Source organism: Vulpes lagopus, chromosome 4 (genome assembly GCF_018345385.1).
Source record: "Vulpes lagopus strain Blue_001 chromosome 4, ASM1834538v1, whole genome shotgun sequence".
In the NCBI taxonomy this organism is placed as follows: Eukaryota; Metazoa; Chordata; class Mammalia; order Carnivora; family Canidae; genus Vulpes; species Vulpes lagopus.
The window spans coordinates 36,818,013-36,836,294 of record NC_054827.1 but is presented as its reverse complement, the minus strand read 5'-3'; the positions used below and the strand labels follow the sequence as shown (position 1 = coordinate 36,836,294).

Below are 18,282 nucleotides of genomic sequence, written 5' to 3'. Positions count from 1 at the left end.
GATGGAGACATAATATTTCTTTTAAATTATGACATGTAGCTTCCATATTTCAACCAGAATATACACTCACAGAGGGGAAAAAATACTCACAGGGGCCAAGGCAATAATTGGGATTCACAATGACCACGCCTATACAGAATAACAGGCAACTCCTCCATGCAATTTTCCCCAGCAATCTGAATTTTGAACATCCTCGCTGCAGCATGGAAGTCATCGACAGAAAAATCGAAGATCCCATAATAAATACAAACCTAAAAAAAGGACAGCTATTAAGAGGTGGCCATTTCTAGGGTGGCATTTTGTCTGTGTATCATCAATATTTTATAATCTACTACATGAAAGAAGCAACACATGATTTTCTAATATAGCCAATTAGTGAAATAACACCGGAGGAAGAATCAGAATGTAGCGCTGGTGGACTCTAAGGTTTGTGCAACTTCAAGTCCCATCCTAGAAGGAAAATTCTTCAGGGCTGAGCAAAATTTCCAAGGACAAGTCTTCCCATTCATTATCAAAGTGAAACAATGATAAAAATGCTACAATCAAAACAACAGGACATTCATGAGCACGTCCTCAAAGTCCTTGAGAAACAAACAGATGTCAACCATTTCTAAATTCATTCTCCAGAAAGAAAAATGAAAGCTTTATTTTTTTCTAATTTTGTCTGAACCACACACCTCTTTCCTTTGCTTTTACTACACTAAATTAACTCTTAAAAAAAAAAAAGTCAGAATAGCAATCTTTCCAGTTATTGAGCGTGAGGTTATCAGAGATGAGAGTTTGCTCTTGCTGCATTACTTAGTGTCCCCTGGCTTCCTTTCTTGGGGTCATCTAATTGGATAAAAGTGTCCAGTAACAAAAACGGGAACGCATTTCCTGTAGGGAACCTCCTAGAGAATGTACATAAATGGGATGCCTAGCTGGCTCAGTTAGTTAAGCATCTGCCTCTGGCTCAGGTTATAATCCCAGGGTCCTGGGATTGAGCCCCACGTGGGGCTCCCTGCTCTGTGAGGATCCTGCTTCTCCCTCTGCCTGCCACTCATTCTGCTTGTGTTCTGTAAAATAAATAAAATCATTTTTTTCAAAAAGAATGTACATACATAATTACTAGGTCTTCAGGCATATAAAACTTCCTCCTACCCAAACCATCTCAAAAAAGAACCCCAGCTCTCCTGCAAGAAACCCTGAGTTCATACTAGTGATGAAACACAAGGAACCAGGGAAGTAAACCTATAGCTAGTGCTGTGCTCGCTTCAGCAGTACATATACTAAAACTGGAATGATACAGAGAAGATTAGCATGGCCCCTGCACAAGGATGACACCCAATAGCTTAATGCTACCTCCTGAAGATGGGACAAAGTCACTCAACACATCATCAGCAAAGACAAAAGGTCCACACTGCAGAGGAAGTTGGGGTCCTGTAACAAGGTGAACAACCCACAGATGATCAGAGACAGAGTGGTTTGCTCCTCTGTTACATTAAATTTTAGTGTATTACCCTGTTACATACTTATCGGAATTTCCTGATGCCAATATACTACATTTCTTTTAGGAAATGACTTTTATACTATTTTCAGCATTAGTGGGATTTAACTACATATTCCGAATTTATGATTTCCTGCAAGATCCCAGGACCTTGTATCCCATATCTACAAATGAACAAAACGTTCTCTGTGCAATCACTTATCTTTTATACTCAGGTCTTAGATAAGTCCCATACCAAGTATAAGAACTATGCAGTATCACAATTTTTAGAAGGAGCTCATAATGCCAGAGACCTGTCAGCAACACAGGCCTGTGGCTCAGAAGTCAAGGATGGTCTTGGAGAAAGGCTCCAGCAGCAGCTAAAAAAAAAACATGGATGATTGTAGGGCAATACTGGTGGTAGAGTGCAACTCACCATGGGAATACAAGGTCAGCCACCGTCAGTCCTGGAGAATAACACAGACACAAGAGTCAGGTAAACAACTCTAGAATACAAACACTTCCTAAATCTAGAAGGGCTCCATTATATACTGATATATATGGAAAGTTAACTCACACAGAGAATTCTCTGAAAACTCTCTGGGGACTCTGCAACCAGTCGGTAGGCCTGGGGCCTTTCCTAAGAATGTAACTGGGCACGGGAGAGCCAAAGTAGAAGTCTGTGGACAAGTCTGTTGTCTTCAAGCAGCATGATTCAAACCCCATTCCTATACCAACTACTGAGCCAGATTCATGGCCACGATTCAGCACCACTCAGACCAACCTGAGCTCAATGGCACCCCAAGGAGGACCATGAGTCTCAAAAGGCAGAAGCCCCAAGTGGCTGTAATAAAAGGCATATCTAGAATACGGCAAGAGTCACTTACAACTAAATTCCTAACAGCTTCTGCAGAGTCCCACAGTCCCACAGCAGAGACCTGGGCATCTACTATGTGTTATCACAGTGAAGCATTACAAGGCCACAGCACATGGAAACAAGAACATAGCAAAAGGGTTAGTAGAGGTCATTCTGTGGGGACAGGAACTCAGCGCTCCAAGGAGGCCGGGGGGCCTCATCTCTGAGCTCCTGAGGGGATGCTGAGAGGCTCTCCTGTCCACACTTCTCTGAGGGGTCCTACACAAGCCATACTGTTTTTAGGAAACCTCTTACCATTCCAACTTGAGTGTTTGAAGTACCAATATTTTCCTCCTCCATAATTTACAAAGACCATGAGGATGAGCGCTAGCCTGTAAAATAGCAAAGAGCACACTTCCAGGACTTGCACATGTGATGAGGAATGGCCCACTTACACTCACAAGAGCAGTCACTTACAGAGCAGGAAATGATCGTCTCTAATCACTACAATCAGGGCCCTACACAAAGCCCTGCTGTTGCCAACATTTCCAACATGATTTCTTTTTGTTTAAGTAGGCCCCCCAACCCAATGAGGAGCCCCATGTAGGGCTTGAACTCACCACCCAGAGATCAAGACTTGAGCGGAGATCAAGAGTCAGACATTCACCCAACAGAGCCACCCAGGGGCCCCTCTAACATGATTTATTAAGAGAAATTTACACTGACATAAACTGTTTAACTTGAAAACAAAGCAAAACACTTCCCATCACTCAGTTCTGTGCTAATTACTTAGATGCCTTGGGTTAAAGTTCTTTATAACTAGAGTAGAAGGCACAAATTCATAAGAACTGAGGGCTCATATCATGGACCCTCAGATCCTATTAGGGAAGAACTCTCATCAGTGACCTCAGTGTGCTTCTCTGTAAAACAATCAGACACACCCACGGAGACCCCTGGGACCACTGAGGAACAGATTATCTATCATAGTGCCCAACCAGCCTTGGGCACACTTCAGGCACTTGGTAAATGTTAGTTCCTTTCTACCTACAAGCATCAAATCTCCAAAAGTGGCAATGAGAATCAAAAAGAAAGGAATGGGGTGTCTGGGTGGCTCAGTCAGTTATGCATCTGACTCTTGATTTCGGCTCAGGTCATGATCTCAGGGTCGTGGGATCGAGCCCCACATGGGGCTCCACTGGCAGCATGGAGCCTGCCTAAGACTCTCTCCTGCCATCCCTACCCACCTCCGTTTCTTGGGAAAAAAAGGAGGGGGGGGGGGAGAAAGAGAAATACAATGAAAGAGACTGAATATGCTACTGTTTGACACTAATTCTGCAGGATACTGAAGAATGAAGACTTTGGTGTGTCACTGCAATTATCCATAGGGGCTCTGGAGCCCAACGGCCTGTCATCAAATCCCAGCTGTCCATCCCACTTTGTCTCAGAGTGACCTCAGGCTAGTTACTCTGCGGCCCAGTCTCTTCATCTGTACAACAGGCAAATTAAAAGTATATGCCTCATAGGATTATGAAGAGACTGAATAAACTTACAAGTGAGAACAGTGCCTTCCACAGGGTGAGAATTCAAAAATCATTAACGATGGTTATTATTCTTGTCTGGCTTCAAATACGCACCACAGGAGCCCTTGGCTTCTGGGGAGGCTGGTACAGAATTATAATTGTCACTGGAGTTTAAAAGCCCCGCTGAGGGCAAAAATGGAAGGCCCAACACCTAGACGTTTATTTTCATCTCTGTGGTTTTATACTTTATTTTCAGAGTTGGGTCCTGGCCCTGTCTTCCACCTGAACTCTAAAATAACAACTCGTAGGACTCTGCACCTGCTTCCTAGAGGGCTCCAGTGGGGAGGGGCCAGGGCTGGCCTACACTGGCGCTTCATCTGTCAAACTACTGACGGTACAGGGGTGCGGATGGACACGGAGGCCCCGGAAGCTGCTGTCTGCCCACATGACCTCAGCTCAGTGGAATCTACACACCAGTGGAAACTGGTTCTGAACTCGTCCCTTGACTCCTCTCTAGCAACTTTATATCTACTATTGTGACAGTTTTCGAGTAAGGAGAGGCCATTGATTTATTTTTACAGAAAGAAGTCCTGCCTACATTAAAAGTAAAGCTATGTAAAATTCCTTAAGTTAAAAGCGTGTTCATGTGTACACATGTAAACCTAGACTACCTGTGCCCTCAATGAACCAAGAGAGCCACACATACCCCCTAAATGTGTCTATAGAGCGGAGGCGTGGTAGTGCGCTGGGTGGATGCCATGCTTCTTGTTGAGCCTCGCCACCAATGGAGCCTGCCCGGCCTGGAGACCCCAGCTCCTTCAGGAAAATGGGGAGAGAAATATACCAGTCGATAATGCTAATGAGTAAATTTCAGTTTTCTGGGTTTAGGGGAGAAATTAATAGAGAACTACAAATCACTGTCCTGAACAGTCCTTTAATTGGCTTTTGTAAAGATCCCACTCAAAGGTTTAGTTTTGCACATTATTTGATTTTTGTGCCATCTGCTGAGCTTGCAGTCCATAAGTACATCTGGTGCAAGGATACAAGCAAATATGTCCATAAACAGACATACATATATCCATGATGAATTTATTAACACAAGTAATACGTTTTATCACCACTGGAAGCCATAGAGCTGTAGATTTCATATTGATGGCTCTTACTCTTTTGTTTTTATCTTGACATCCTCTACTTAACTGGATTAATTCAACTAGTGCTGAGTGCAGAGTGAAAAATGTCTCTACACCATGCATATATTGCAACCCAAAGTTCCAACCTCATCAGGAAAGAGAAAGGGACAGTGTCCTTCACCAGAACTGAAGACAAGGCTGCTTGTTCTTTATTAAGGATACAGAACACATGACCAACCTGGCCTTCCACAATAAGATTAATTATACCAGATAATAAAGATTAAATAGGGAATTATAAATTCCAAATCTAGAAAACCACCCAGACCACACGATGCATTTTAATAACTTACAGAATTGATGAGGCGATCAGTTTCCCGAGAATTTATTGCTTTAGAAATCCAATTATGAAAGTCATCCAAACTGTAAATAAATAAAAAGCTCAGTTTATTTATTTTCTTTGGCAAAAATTTTCAAAATGCCTGGATACTGCATTGAAAGAAAACTAATTTGAAGTTCATATTCTCTATGAGTCAAAAAGTTAAACATTTTAAAGTGTCTTTAAGTGTGGTGGGTCTTAGTTCATCCAACACTTGCACTCACTACCCCTTGCCTGCGTTAGACTATTTTAAAGAATCCCAGACATGGTATCATTTAATCCATCAACACTGTAGTGTGTAGCTCTAAAAGATAAAAGATCTCCTTTTTTAAAAAATCCTATTTCTACTTTATTCAGCACTGGTAACATGACCATCATATAAAAAATATTAAAATCAAGATCTAAGGCAGGGCAAAAGGAGAAGGTAAGATACTTAAAAATGAGAGTTTTTTAAATGAATTTTAATTGAAATTTTAAAAAGAATTTTAATTTTCTTATATATGCTGTCCTCCTGGCAAAAAGAGAGAGATCCTGTATTCTTACTCCTGCCTCAGGCTCTTTCCTGGTTCTGACATACATGAACATCCCTGGACATCGGGGCACACTGGAGAGTGATGGGGCGAGGGACAAGGGACCCCTGCTGTGCCAGCACAGCATCCTGCCTCCACGGCTACAGAGGCAGAACCATACGTTATGAAGAGTTTCAGTTCCCCAGTGGATAAGGTGGGGCTTCCTCCCTTTGCAAGAGCTGGAGATCAGCTATGAATTACTTTAAGAAGTGATGCCACAGATCCATTCACAAAGGACCAGATGAAAATACTGTAATAAACTGGAGAAGTATTTGCATCTTATCAAAAGATTGACAAGGTAATATCTTAATTCAAACAAACTCTTCTAAAAAAAAATAGTGAAAGAGATTATAGGGGAAAGGAGAGAAAATGAGTGGGAAATATCAGAGAGGGTGACAGAACATGAGACTCCAAACTCTGGGAAGTGAACAAGGGGTGGTGGAAAGGGAGGTGGGCGGGGGGTTGGGGTGACTGGGTGACGGGCACTGAGGGGGGCACTTGACGGGATGCGCACTGGGTGTTGGCAAATCGAACTCCAATAATAAATACACACACACACACAAAAATCAAACAAACTCTTCTGCTGAAATTATACTCTGCCCCTAAAAGATAGTTGGGTTAAAAATTTGCTTCTGAACAAGAAATAATCCTTTTTATCCTTATAGACCTTTGTATTTTTAAGATGCACAGAGGGAGGGAGTCAGAGTGCAAGATCTCCCCACAGTTGCTAGGTTTCCTCAAGGGGACAGACTTAAAAACTAGGTTTTACTCCTTCCAGTTTGGATGCGGCTCACTCACAAAATCTTGTGATCCTTCCCAACCCTAACAGGCCGAGCATGTGAAAATCCATCAGTTTTACTTCTTTAAAAACATGAAAGAACTTTCCTTTGAAAGGTGATCTGCCAGGCCTGGATCTTTGTGACTTTTTTTTTCTCTTTCCAATCTACTCATTCAATCTCACCAGACTTGCTGTTACCCAGGCAGAGGAGAAGGAATCCCCTCACCAAGCTGCCAGTCCCAACCAGGAACAAGCAAGTCCACACCGAGGTCCAGAAGTCTGACACCCCATCCTCTGTCCCTGCCGCCGGCGGGCCGGCTGGCAGGACCTGGAAAGCTGGACTGTATGGGTGGCCTCAGGGCTCAGAGCCAGACAGGAGGGAGAGGAGTACAGTGCAGCAGCTGCCTCCTGAGATCAGCCCAGGCCACTCCTGCTCACCACAAAAGCAGGCTGTGAGATCCTTTCAGGAAATAATGACATCTCAAGCATCTTCTTCTCTGTTTTCAGCGGTTTGGGAGGATTGAAGGCAAAGATCCACTGAACTAGGTTATCATTTCCCTGAAATCAGGGACCATTTCTTATTCTATATGGATCCCTAATTCTGCAAGCTGGACCGGGCATGGTGGATGCAGTAAGGATTCATTTAATCAAAGAATAACAGTCATTGAAAGGGTCAAACTAGCCTTCCTGAATATATTTTTTCTATATTCTACTTCACCTCAATTGTGTCCTAACATCTGCTTACCTCAACAAGAACCTTAGAAGGTATACTGCAATGATGAGCGCCACACCAACAAGGAACGCAATACACACAGCTATAAAAATCAAAGAAAACACTATATCACCAAAATGTCATAAGCATCACAGCTGTCATGTCACTACATTTAATCTGTAAATGAAAAATGCAAACAAAACAAGTGAGGGAAAAGCCGATATCCGTCTGCTAACTTCCATATAAACAACTGAGAACACTCACCATTGGGGAGTGCTAATTTTCATTATGAAAAATACCAAACATACACAAAAGAACAGAGATTTGCATAATAAACCACTTATAGTCATCACCCAGATTCTAGAATTATCAAGATAGTGTCACCCTTGCTTCACCTATTGCTACTCTGCCTCTGCTTTTTTGCCTGAAGCATTTTTAAGCAAATCCCAGACATCACGTCATTTCCTCTGTCCACCTTCATTATGTATCTCTAAAGCACAGGCCTCACAAAAGATGTGTTGACATCGTGTAATCCCCGATGTGGCCCACTGAGAAGGCTTCTATGTCATCTACCAAAAATGCATGCCCTCTACCTAGCCATGAGAAAACAGACAGCAAGTGCAAATAATAAAGTAACTGGCCAGTTCTCTTCAAAAGTATCAAGGTCATGAAAGACAAAGAAAGGCTGCAGAAACCTGACAGCTAAATGGGCTATGGGATCTCTGGAACTGCATCCTGGACCAAAGAACAGGCCTTAGAAGGGACAATAGGAGGAATCCGGAAAGCCTAAACATCAGTTAACAGCACCGTACTAACGTTAATATCCTGGTTTTGGTCATCCTATGATTATATAGTTTAAGGGTTTAGGGGAAGCTGGCAGAAGGGTATATGGAAACTTTTTCTTGCAATGTTTCTTGTAAGTTTAAAATCATTTCAAAATTTTCTTAAGTCTAAACTTATTTCAAAATTATCCAAAATTGGGATCCCTGGGTGGCGCAGCGGTTTGGCGCCTGCCTTTGGCCCAGGGCGCGATCCTGAAGACCCGGGATCGAATCCCACATCGGGCTCCCGGTGCATGGAGCCTGCTTCTCCCTCTGCCTGTGTCTCTGCCTCTCTCTCTCTCTCTCTCTCTCTGTGGCTATCATAAATAAATAAAAATTAAAAAAAAAATTATCCAAAATTATTTCAAAATTAAAAGTTTCTTAAAAATGTAAATAATCACAGTGTCATTAACAATCCCCTGGCTAACAGTGAGTCCATATTCCAATTTTTCTAGTTATCTCAAAAATGTTTTTTGTAGTTAGCTTGTTCAGATCAGGATACAAACAAGGTTCACATTCTGTATTTGTTCGTCATGTCTCTTTAGGCAATTCTGATGTAAGCAGCCATTGACTTGTTTAAAACAAGTTGTCTATTAGGACGCCTCCTATTCTAGAGCAGTAACTGTGCTTCCTCACGTTGGCACCTAACTCATCCTATCCTCCAAATGTTCGGCACGTGGGCAATTAACTGTAGAGATTTCACTTAAAAAGGTCAGCTTTTTTTGGCAAGAATGCTTCACAGCCGGTGCTGTGTCCTCCCCCAGCGTTGACCAAGAGCACCTGCTGGCGACTGGTCCCGTGCCCAACGCCCGTGTCCTGCGGGGGACAGCCTGCCCCTCCCAGGCCACCCACTCTGACTCCTGCTTGTCCCCACTCCTTCCCTGGGGGCTATGAACTATTCTGCCACACATACCAGCCAGGATTAGCCTTAAAGAATTTACCCTCATCATCTCAGACTACTTAGTTATCCTAAAATACAATTAAAACAGGAAAGGCGGGATCCCTGGGTGGCGCAGCGGTTTGGCGCCTGCCTTTGGCCCAGGGCGCGATCCTGGAGACCCGGGATCGAATCCCACATCGGGCTCCCGGTGCATGGAGCCTGCTTCTCCCTCCGCCTGTGTCTCTGCCTCTCTCTCTCTCTCTCTGTGACTATCATAAATAAATAAAAATTAAAAAAAAAAAACAGGAAAGGCAAGAAAAATGCTTAGATCCTTCCTTTCAATTGACAATTCTAAGTCACTCCAGTTAACATCAGGTGTCCTTGTTACCTCCAAAGGCAGCCAAAGTACTATTTTTGCTTAGGGAAGGGGCTCTGTTCCTTTTAGTTTCATAAGGATCTCATTGATTTTTGTATATTCAGTGTATTTCCATCAATTATGTTCATTATTCTTTTCAATACTTAAACTGGCCCATGTTGGTCCTTTCATGTTGGCTCTTCCATTCTTCTGACGTGACCCTATGGTCTTCAAAAACTTCACTGTGAACAGGACTTAGTAATGCCACAAGGATATATTATATTATTTAATGGGGGCTCGGATTGACAGATTTTCTTCAGTGGAGTTATGAGAGAATGCACAGTCCCTCCTTAATCTAAGAATCTCGGGACTGTCCATGTAAGACACATACAGGGAATACTGTGCCCATATCCCTAAATCAAGGAAAGACACTTGACAGTCATTTGCCCTATTTCTAGTTTCTTGCTATTGCATTAACTTTTTGGCTTATTTATGCTTCATAATTAAACAACATCTATGAGGATATGTTGATCATATAATTTTCTTATGTATCACATAATTTTCTTATTTATACACCAATTACACAATCAATATATATACCATAACTAAATTAGATAACCAATAATCCAGGTTTTAAAGTACACAAAGTGTTGCAAATGGTACTTAAAAACTAAAATCCTTAAAACACACATTTTTAAAAAGCAACAAAGAGCACATACGTACGAAGGTTACTATCAATTGGATTCTTGTTGACAACTATGTCACAAGCAATTTCATTGGCTCCATTATGGACATGCTTTACTAAGAGTGAATAGTTTCCAAATTCTCCAAATTTGTATTCCAGCCTACAAAGATGTGGTAAAATAAAGAAAAATGGTTAGATTAGGAAATGAGTTAGATTATTGCAATGTCATCAAGGCAGAGTGACAGGCATTCCTGAGTACAGATGAGGAAAGACAAAAGAAAATTTTTGAAGGAATGAAAAACTAAAACCCATGCAGTGAAAAAAAATAGACAGGAAATGCAGGTGTCAGGGGCGCCTGGGTGGTTGTCTGTTAAGTGTCTGCCTTCAACTGGGTCATGATCTCAGGGTCCTGGGATGGAGCTCCACATTGGGACTCCCTGTCAGCGGGGAGTCTGCTTCTCCCTCTCCCTCTGCCCCTCCTGCTCATATGTTCTCTCTCCCTCTCTCAAAAATAAATAAATAAATAAATAAATAAATAAATAAATAAATCTTAAAAGAGAGAGAGAAAGAGAAAAGAGAAAAAGAAAGAGAGAGAGAGAAAGGAGGGAGAGATACCCTCTCAAATGAATAAAATCTTAAAAAAAAAAAAAAAGAAAAGAAAAGAAAAACCTGGGTGTCAGTAGGTCACATCAAAGCAGGTACAAACCTACAAATTTCTTTCTCTTCCAAGGTGTCATTGAGTTGCAGGAGAGATCCATGCTGGGTGCTCAACGCCACTGCGGCAATGCTAGGCTTCCCGGGTTTCCCACTCCAGGAAACATTTACCAAAATTTGAAACAAGCACTGTAGAACAGAAACACAAGCAACTCTTAGAGGCATTTGAAAGGCCGCTGGTTGTTGGTGCACATGAATATCCACCTGAAATCCTGAGATGACTTTTCCTTCATACTTATAAAAAAACTTTTTTAAAAAAAAAAAAGTTATTTATTTATGATAGTCACAGAGAGAGAGAGAGGCAGAGACATAGGCAGAGGGAGAAGCAGGCTCCATGCACCAGGAGCCCGACACGGGATTCGATCCTGGGTCTCCATGATCGTGCCCTGGGTCAAAGGCAGGCGCCAAACCGCTGCGCCACCCAGGGATCCATTTTTTTTTTTCTTTAAATAAAAAAACTTAAATTCCAAAAACTTAGATAAAATTTGCCCATATAACTATGTGTGCCCATGGAACTGTACAATCTTTACTCATAGGTAAAATTTTCACATAATTAACAAATACAGCATATATTATTTTGCATTTCGTTGTTTACATATCACATACAAGTAAATTTCCATGATGCCCCACAATCTGCATATTTAAATTTTTTAATGGTTGCATTATAATTCATTAAATACTAAAGTTGTTAGTATTTAGGCTGCTTTCAAAGCTTTTATCTTTTTGTGTATAATTTATGTAAGTTAAGTTTTGAAAGATATAGTATATATAATTTATATTAATTTACATAAATTATCTGTTTTCAAAGACCTACACATGACATTCTTATTCCTTTAAATTCTTCCCTAAAATAAATTTCCAAAAATGAGGCTACTGGATAAAAAAAATTACCATTTTCAGGGTGCCTGGGGAGCACAGTCAGTGAAGCATCTGACTCTTGGTTTTGGGTCAGGTCATGATCTCAGGGTGGTGGGATGGAGCCCTGTTAGGGCTCTCTCTCCCTCTGTCTCTTCCCTCACCAAATAAATAAATAAATCTTTTGTAAAAAATCGTTTTAATGGTCCTTGTTATATGTCCAAACAGTATTCAAATAAGAAAAATTACAGTATTCTTATTTCTCCTTTGCCTTACTAGGATTTAGAAATCATTCTTCTTTTTGTTCATGTGCTAAATATTTATGATATCATAGCTTTAAGAGTAATCTTAAGAGTAATTATTTTAAATTATCAGATTAAACCAATATTCTTTTGTTTATATTTCTTATGCTATGAACCATCTCTTAAAATCTCCTTGAACATCATCTTAGAACTACATCTTCACATACCACAATATTAAACTTTTAACTAACTCAAATATCTCCCCATTCTAGTGCTTTCCTTTTCATCGTGTTATATTCTCTAATTTTTAATTACAAGTTTTTAATGCCTTGTACAGTCATACTAATTGCCATTTCTTCTATTTATTAGTTTAAAAATATATTATCTTTTTTAGTATTTTTTTACATTTGTGGAGAGGTTAACTTGAATCTGCCTGGAGTCTTTGACAAATGATATATAATAAGTCCAGATACCTTCCCCATGGTTTCAGTTGTAATATGTTATGTTAAATTCTCATGTAAATTAGATTCTCCTTCTTATATTTACTTGGTCCACTAGCCTTACTTCCTCTTTTCAGCTACACAAGTGGCTGCGACATGGTAATACATCTTATCTGTACAGCACGTCTCCATTTTACCTGTTCTCTTGGGCCATCCTTTGATCCTCATGTTCATTTCATTTTTCCTATCAATGTGGGAATGACTTACATAGATTCTATAAAGGAGCCATGATATATTAACAAGCAACTGTGTTAAAAGTATGTGTTAATTTAAGAAATACCGCCATTTTTTCTATGTTTAGTCTTCATATCGGAATGTATTGGCTATCTCTCCATTTAACCTGTATTTTCACCCTAAAATTTCATCATCGTCTTTATGTATGAACTCTATTGATTCCTCAAGGATAAAAACATAAGTCATCATAAATAAATCTTTCAATATGCTAACTTACTCTACTTGATAGAATTTAAGATTGTTGCACCTACATTGATTAAAAAGTATGACCTGAATGTCTTTTCTTGTCTTTGCCAGATTTTAAGATTAACACCCTATCTATACCGCAGAATAAATCAGATATCAAGCCATCATTTTTGTGGGAGGGAAGCTTATATATAGGTTACTTTATATAAACTGATAATTCTTTATTATTTGAAAATGTAGAAAAAATTATATATTTCTAGGAGGAGAAACTCACTGTAACTTTCTGGATTTCTTAACTGTTGATCTATTTATGTTCTCAATTTCTTTATAATCAATCTTCATATCATATTTTTAAAGAAAATCAATTTTTCTTTTTTTTGTTTAAGTTTTTCTTAAAAGATTTTATTTATGCATGAGAGATATATACAGATACAGAAAGAGGCAGAGACACAGGCAGAGGGAGAAGCAGGCTCCACACAGGGAGCCCAACGTGGGACTCGATCCGCAGTCTCCAGGATCACACCCTGGGCTGCAGGCAGCACTAAACCGCTGCACCACCAGGGCTGCGCTTTGTTTAGGATTTTATTTCCTTATTTGACACAGAGAGAGAGCACAAGCGGGGGAGCTACAGGCAGAGAGAAAGGGAGATGCAAGCACCCCACTGAGCAGGGAGCCTGCCATGGGGCTCAATCCCAGGACCCATGATCATGACCCGACAAGAAGGCAGATGCTCAACCAACTAAACCATCCAGGCACCCTAGAAATCAAGTTTTGAATTTCAAATTTATCAGCTTATAAGCTGTTCATTTGACCATAATTAGTTTAATTACAGTGGTTATACATATCTTAATTTCTAATTTTATTAAATTTTATTAATCAATTTATCAATTGTGCAACTTTTATTTTATTTTTTTTTTAATCATCTATTGAGGGCCTGGGTAGCACAGTGTCTGCCCTCAGCCCAGGGTGTGATCCTGAATTTCCAGGATTGAGTCCCACATCCAGCTCCCTGAAAGGAGCCTGCTTCTCCTTCTGCCTGTGTCTCTGCTTCTCTCTCTGCGTCTCTCGTGAATAAATAAATAAAATATTTTTTAAAAATCTCTTGGGGTGCCTGGGTGGCTCAGTCAGTTAAGCATTCAACTCTTTTTGATTCTGCTCAGGTCATGATCTTAGAGTTGTGAGACAGCCCTGAATTGGACTCTGTGTTGGGTGTGGAGCCTGCTGAAGATTCTCTCTCTCTCCCTCGGCCCCTCTGCTGCTTCTCCACTCGCACTCTCTCCCTCTCTTAAAAAAAAAAAAATCATCTCTTAGGGCACCTGGGTGGCTCAGTCAGTTAAGTATTTAACTCAATCTCAGCTCAAGTCTTAATCTCAGGGTCAAGAGTTCAAGCCCTTGTACTGGGCTTGACACTAGGCATGGAGCCCACTTCGGAAAAGAAAACCAAACAAAATCATTCTTGACTCATTTTAATTTTTCTCTCATTTTCAGTCAGTAAATGACAGAGGCAGGATTCAAACCAGGCACTCGGGCAGCAGAATCCACGCTCTAAACTACTCCACTGTTACTGTTACTAATTACTCATAGTTAACATTACAACACTAACCTTCCTCCAGTTTTTGTTCTCTTTTCAAAAGCACCTGCTGACACATTATAGGTATCTTTAGTTGTCCTTGAGCTATGAAATGTACACATTTATTCAATGTTTATTTGTTTTTCAATGTGTATGTCTCTTAAGTGCTTTTACTTTAAGGGAAGAGAGGCAAAGAGGAAAAGAAAGTCTCAACCAGATAACTGATTTCCTTCACCTGTAAATCCATCATTCCCAGGTATTTATTATCTAGTTTACAAATATAAATTATTATAATTTGCATTCCCTTGAATGTCTATCTCTATATTTGCTTAAAGGTTTTAAAAATATCAATAATGTTCAGAATTTTTTTTAAAAAGATTTTATTTATTTATTCTTGAGAGACACAGAGAGAGAGGCAGAGACATAGGCAGAGGGAGAAGCAGGCTCCATGCAGGAAGCCCAATGTGGGACTTGATCCTGGAATTCAGGGATCATGCCCTGAGCCAAAGGCAGATGCTCAACTGATAAGCCACCCAGGCGTCCCAATGTTCAGAATTTTTAAAAAGTTATGTCTTGATAGCATTTTCTGGTTGTTAAATCTTTACAGGCTCCAAGTGTCTTTCCAATTTTCAGCTAAGGTCTTTTCTGCAATTATGGGACATCTTCTACAACTATGTTTAAGTGCAAACATTTTCCTAAAACATAATTATCCCCATGCCCTTTTACTTTTTTGTAAAGATTTAATTTGAGAGAGAGGGAAAGAATTTCAAGCAGATGCCTCAAGTACATGGGAAGCCCAACGTGGGGCTCAATTTCATGACCCTGAGATCATGACTTGAGTCAAAATCAAGAGTCCAACACTTACCCAACAGAGCCACCCAGGCGCCCACATGCTCTTCTAAATAAATTAGCAATAGGGAAGCCTGGGTGGCTCAGTGGTTGAGCTTCTGCCTTTGACTCAGGTTGTGATCCCGGGGTCTTGGGATCGAGTCCTGCATCAAGCTCCCTGCAGGAAGACTGCTTCTCACTCTGCCTGTGTCTCTACCTCTCTCATGAATAAATAAGTAAAATCTTTTTTAAATTTTTAAAAATTAAAAAATGAATTAGCAATATTTTTCCTGTACTAGTCACATATAGCTAATTCTTCTGTTTTTTCATTCTCTGATTTGTCACCAGCATCACTGTTTTGTACCAATGATTCTACTTTTTTTAATTCTGAAGATGCTTTACTTGCCCTCTGGCTAATAGCCTGGCAATGTACTCTTTTTTTTTTCCCCCTCAACTTGTTTTTCTATAAATTTTAGGCCATACTGTCATTTTAGAAGACATTTTGTTCATTCTCTGAATTACCTGTGGCTTTGAAATTCAGCTATTGTTGATTTTTTTTTTCAGGTTTCTTTTAGGTCCTTCTCATAGGCTGGTAAATCTTGTCTTTGCTATTCTTCTTAACATTATAGATTTTCTTTGCTTCATGTTACTTTGTAGAGCTCTCAATGGGTTCAATCAAATAGAGGAGGGACCATGTATTGTCACCTCTTCAGTTGGTACCCATACTGGGGATTCTTTGTTTGCTTTTTAAAGCTATTTACAGTAAACAGGTCCCTATACAGAAAGTCCTTGACAGGGATTCAGCTTATGGTTTTTCAACATTATGACCCTATGAAATGAAATGCATTTCAGATTAGACTGTAGGGAAGGAATATGCATTCGGTAGAAATATACTCAGAATTCTGAATTTCCATCTTTTCCTGAGCTGACATACACAGTAGGATCCTCTTTCGTGACAGTGGGCAGCAGCAGTAAGCCAAAGCTCCCAGTCAGTCATGCAATTCTGAGGGTTAATGACTGAGAGGCCATAGGCTAGTGTAGATGTTGAGCACATTTAAGGTAGGCTAGACTAAGCTATGATGCTCAGTAGGTTAGGTGTATTAAATGCATTTTCATCTCACAGTATTTTCAACTTACAGTGGGATACAACCCACTGTAGGAAAATCTATGCATTAAAATTCCTCCTCCGGGGGCACCTAGGTGGCGCAGTCAGTTTGATGTCAGACTCTTGACTTAGGCTTGGGTCTTAATCTCAGGGTTGTGAGGTCAAGCCCTGCCTCTGGCTCCATAATCAGCTTAAGATTCTCTCTCTGCCCCTCTCCCCACTAACTAAAAAAAAATTAAAGGAATAAAAAATTTTAAATAAATAAAATAAATAAAAATTCCTCCTCTGAAAGCAGTACATTTAAATGCTCAATTTGGAAATAGAGAAAATTTTCTTTTACACAGAAGAGTGGCCTTGTACTTAAAAAGCAACAAGGTCTAGGGGCACCTGGGTGGCTCAGTTATTGAGTGTCTGCCTTCAGCTCAGTTGTGATCCCGGGGTCCTAGGATCGAGTCCCACATCGGGCTCCCCACAGGGAGCCTGCTTCTTCCTCTGCCTGTGTCTTTGCCTCTCTCTCTGTGTCTCTCATGAATAAATAAATAAAATCTTAAAAACAAAAAAAGCAACAAGATCTAGGTGTTGCACCTTCAGATAAAACAAATCCTTTATCAGCAAGCAAGCAAAGGAAAAAAAAAAAAAAGGAGAGAGACAAACCAAGAAACAGACTCTTAACTATAGCGAACACGCTGCTGGTTATAAGAGGGGAGGTGGATGGGGGTGGAGGAAAAGGTGATAGGGATTAGGAGTACACTTAATGAGCCCTGAGTAACATATAGAATTGTTAAATCACCACACTGTACACCTGAAACTAATAATAACACTGTATGCTAACTGTACTGGAATTAAAATTAAAAACTTAATAAATAAATCCTTTATTATCAGAAGGGCAGATCCCCAGAATACGTGCCATGCCTCAACCGGAGCCTCCCATTGTCCTCAGTACCTTTGCCCTTGGAGAACACCCAGGTGTCACTCGTTCCTCCTCTGGTCCAGCAATGGGATTACGCAGCAGGCAGAGAAGTAAAATAAAATGTGGTCTGTCGCTTTTGCTCATCAACAAGAAGTAAGTTTTTAAAAGATGGGTAGGGGAAAAGATAAAGAGATTGATGTGGCTCACTGCTAGGCATGCTCCCTGATTATATGTCTTCTGATTCCTTCTACAGCCTGATTCCTTACCTATAAACTGAAGTGAACATGTGAAGGACTTCAGGTATGAGAGCATTAAGGACCACCTCACACAGCCCCAAAGCAAATAAAATTGTGAGCCTGAATGTAATACCTACATGATAACAACGTTCAGAATTCCAGTAGACAGTCATGTTTGTTCCGTGTAGTTCATTATGGATGAGCAGCAAAGCCTGGTCCATCTTCAGCTCTACATGCTTTTTTTTATCTAAGTCTGGTAAGAATTAGAAAAAGAAGTTAAAAAAACGGAAAAACAAAGCATCTGAAAGACATGTTAAAGACAAAGTGCACCTGTGTAAAGGGCGGTGCTTCTAGAATGCCTACACTCATGGGCTCTGAGATTTTTTTTAAATTTATTTATTCATGAGAGATACAGAGAGAGATAGGCAGAGACACAGGCAGAGGCAGAAGCAGGCTCCATGCAGGGAGCCCAATGTGGGACTGGATCCCAGGACCCTGGGATCACACCCTGAGCTGAAGGCAGACGCTCAATCACTGAGCCACCCATGTGTCCCTGAGATTTCTCATCCCTCACTTTGCACACATACAGGTGCCCTTCTGTACGCATGTCTCTACTACAAACAAGGCTTCGGTTACCACCATTCACGTCCTGTGTATAAACAGACCATGCAGGACCTTCCTGCATGGAAGGTTCTTCACGTGCTAAGGTGTGACGGGCATTGAATTTACTAGTGTCCCATATCTTTTCACATATC

At 40.5% G+C, this 18,282-nt stretch overlaps 1 protein-coding gene and 1 non-coding gene across 2 annotated transcripts in view; one reads left to right on the top strand and one right to left on the bottom strand.

Annotated features, from left to right (window-relative positions):
* HGSNAT (heparan-alpha-glucosaminide N-acetyltransferase) overlaps positions 1–18,282 on the bottom strand; it is a 42,272-nt gene that overhangs the window by 10,023 nt on the left and 13,967 nt on the right. Inside the window, exons 2-10 of the mRNA XM_041751440.1 lie at positions 17,665–17,780; positions 10,854–10,990; positions 10,186–10,307; positions 7,440–7,509; positions 5,322–5,391; positions 4,548–4,657; positions 2,637–2,713; positions 1,902–1,932; positions 91–251 (exon numbers count right to left, since the gene is read on the bottom strand). Of these exons, the coding sequence (XP_041607374.1) occupies positions 91–251; positions 1,902–1,932; positions 2,637–2,713; positions 4,548–4,657; positions 5,322–5,391; positions 7,440–7,509; positions 10,186–10,307; positions 10,854–10,990; positions 17,665–17,780 (894 nt within the window). The remainder of the gene's footprint in view (positions 1–90; positions 252–1,901; positions 1,933–2,636; positions 2,714–4,547; positions 4,658–5,321; positions 5,392–7,439; positions 7,510–10,185; positions 10,308–10,853; positions 10,991–17,664; positions 17,781–18,282) is intronic.
* On the top strand, positions 1,245–1,352 carry LOC121490202. Its single transcript, XR_005987535.1, has one exon. It is a non-coding gene; the product is annotated as a U6 spliceosomal RNA (small nuclear RNA).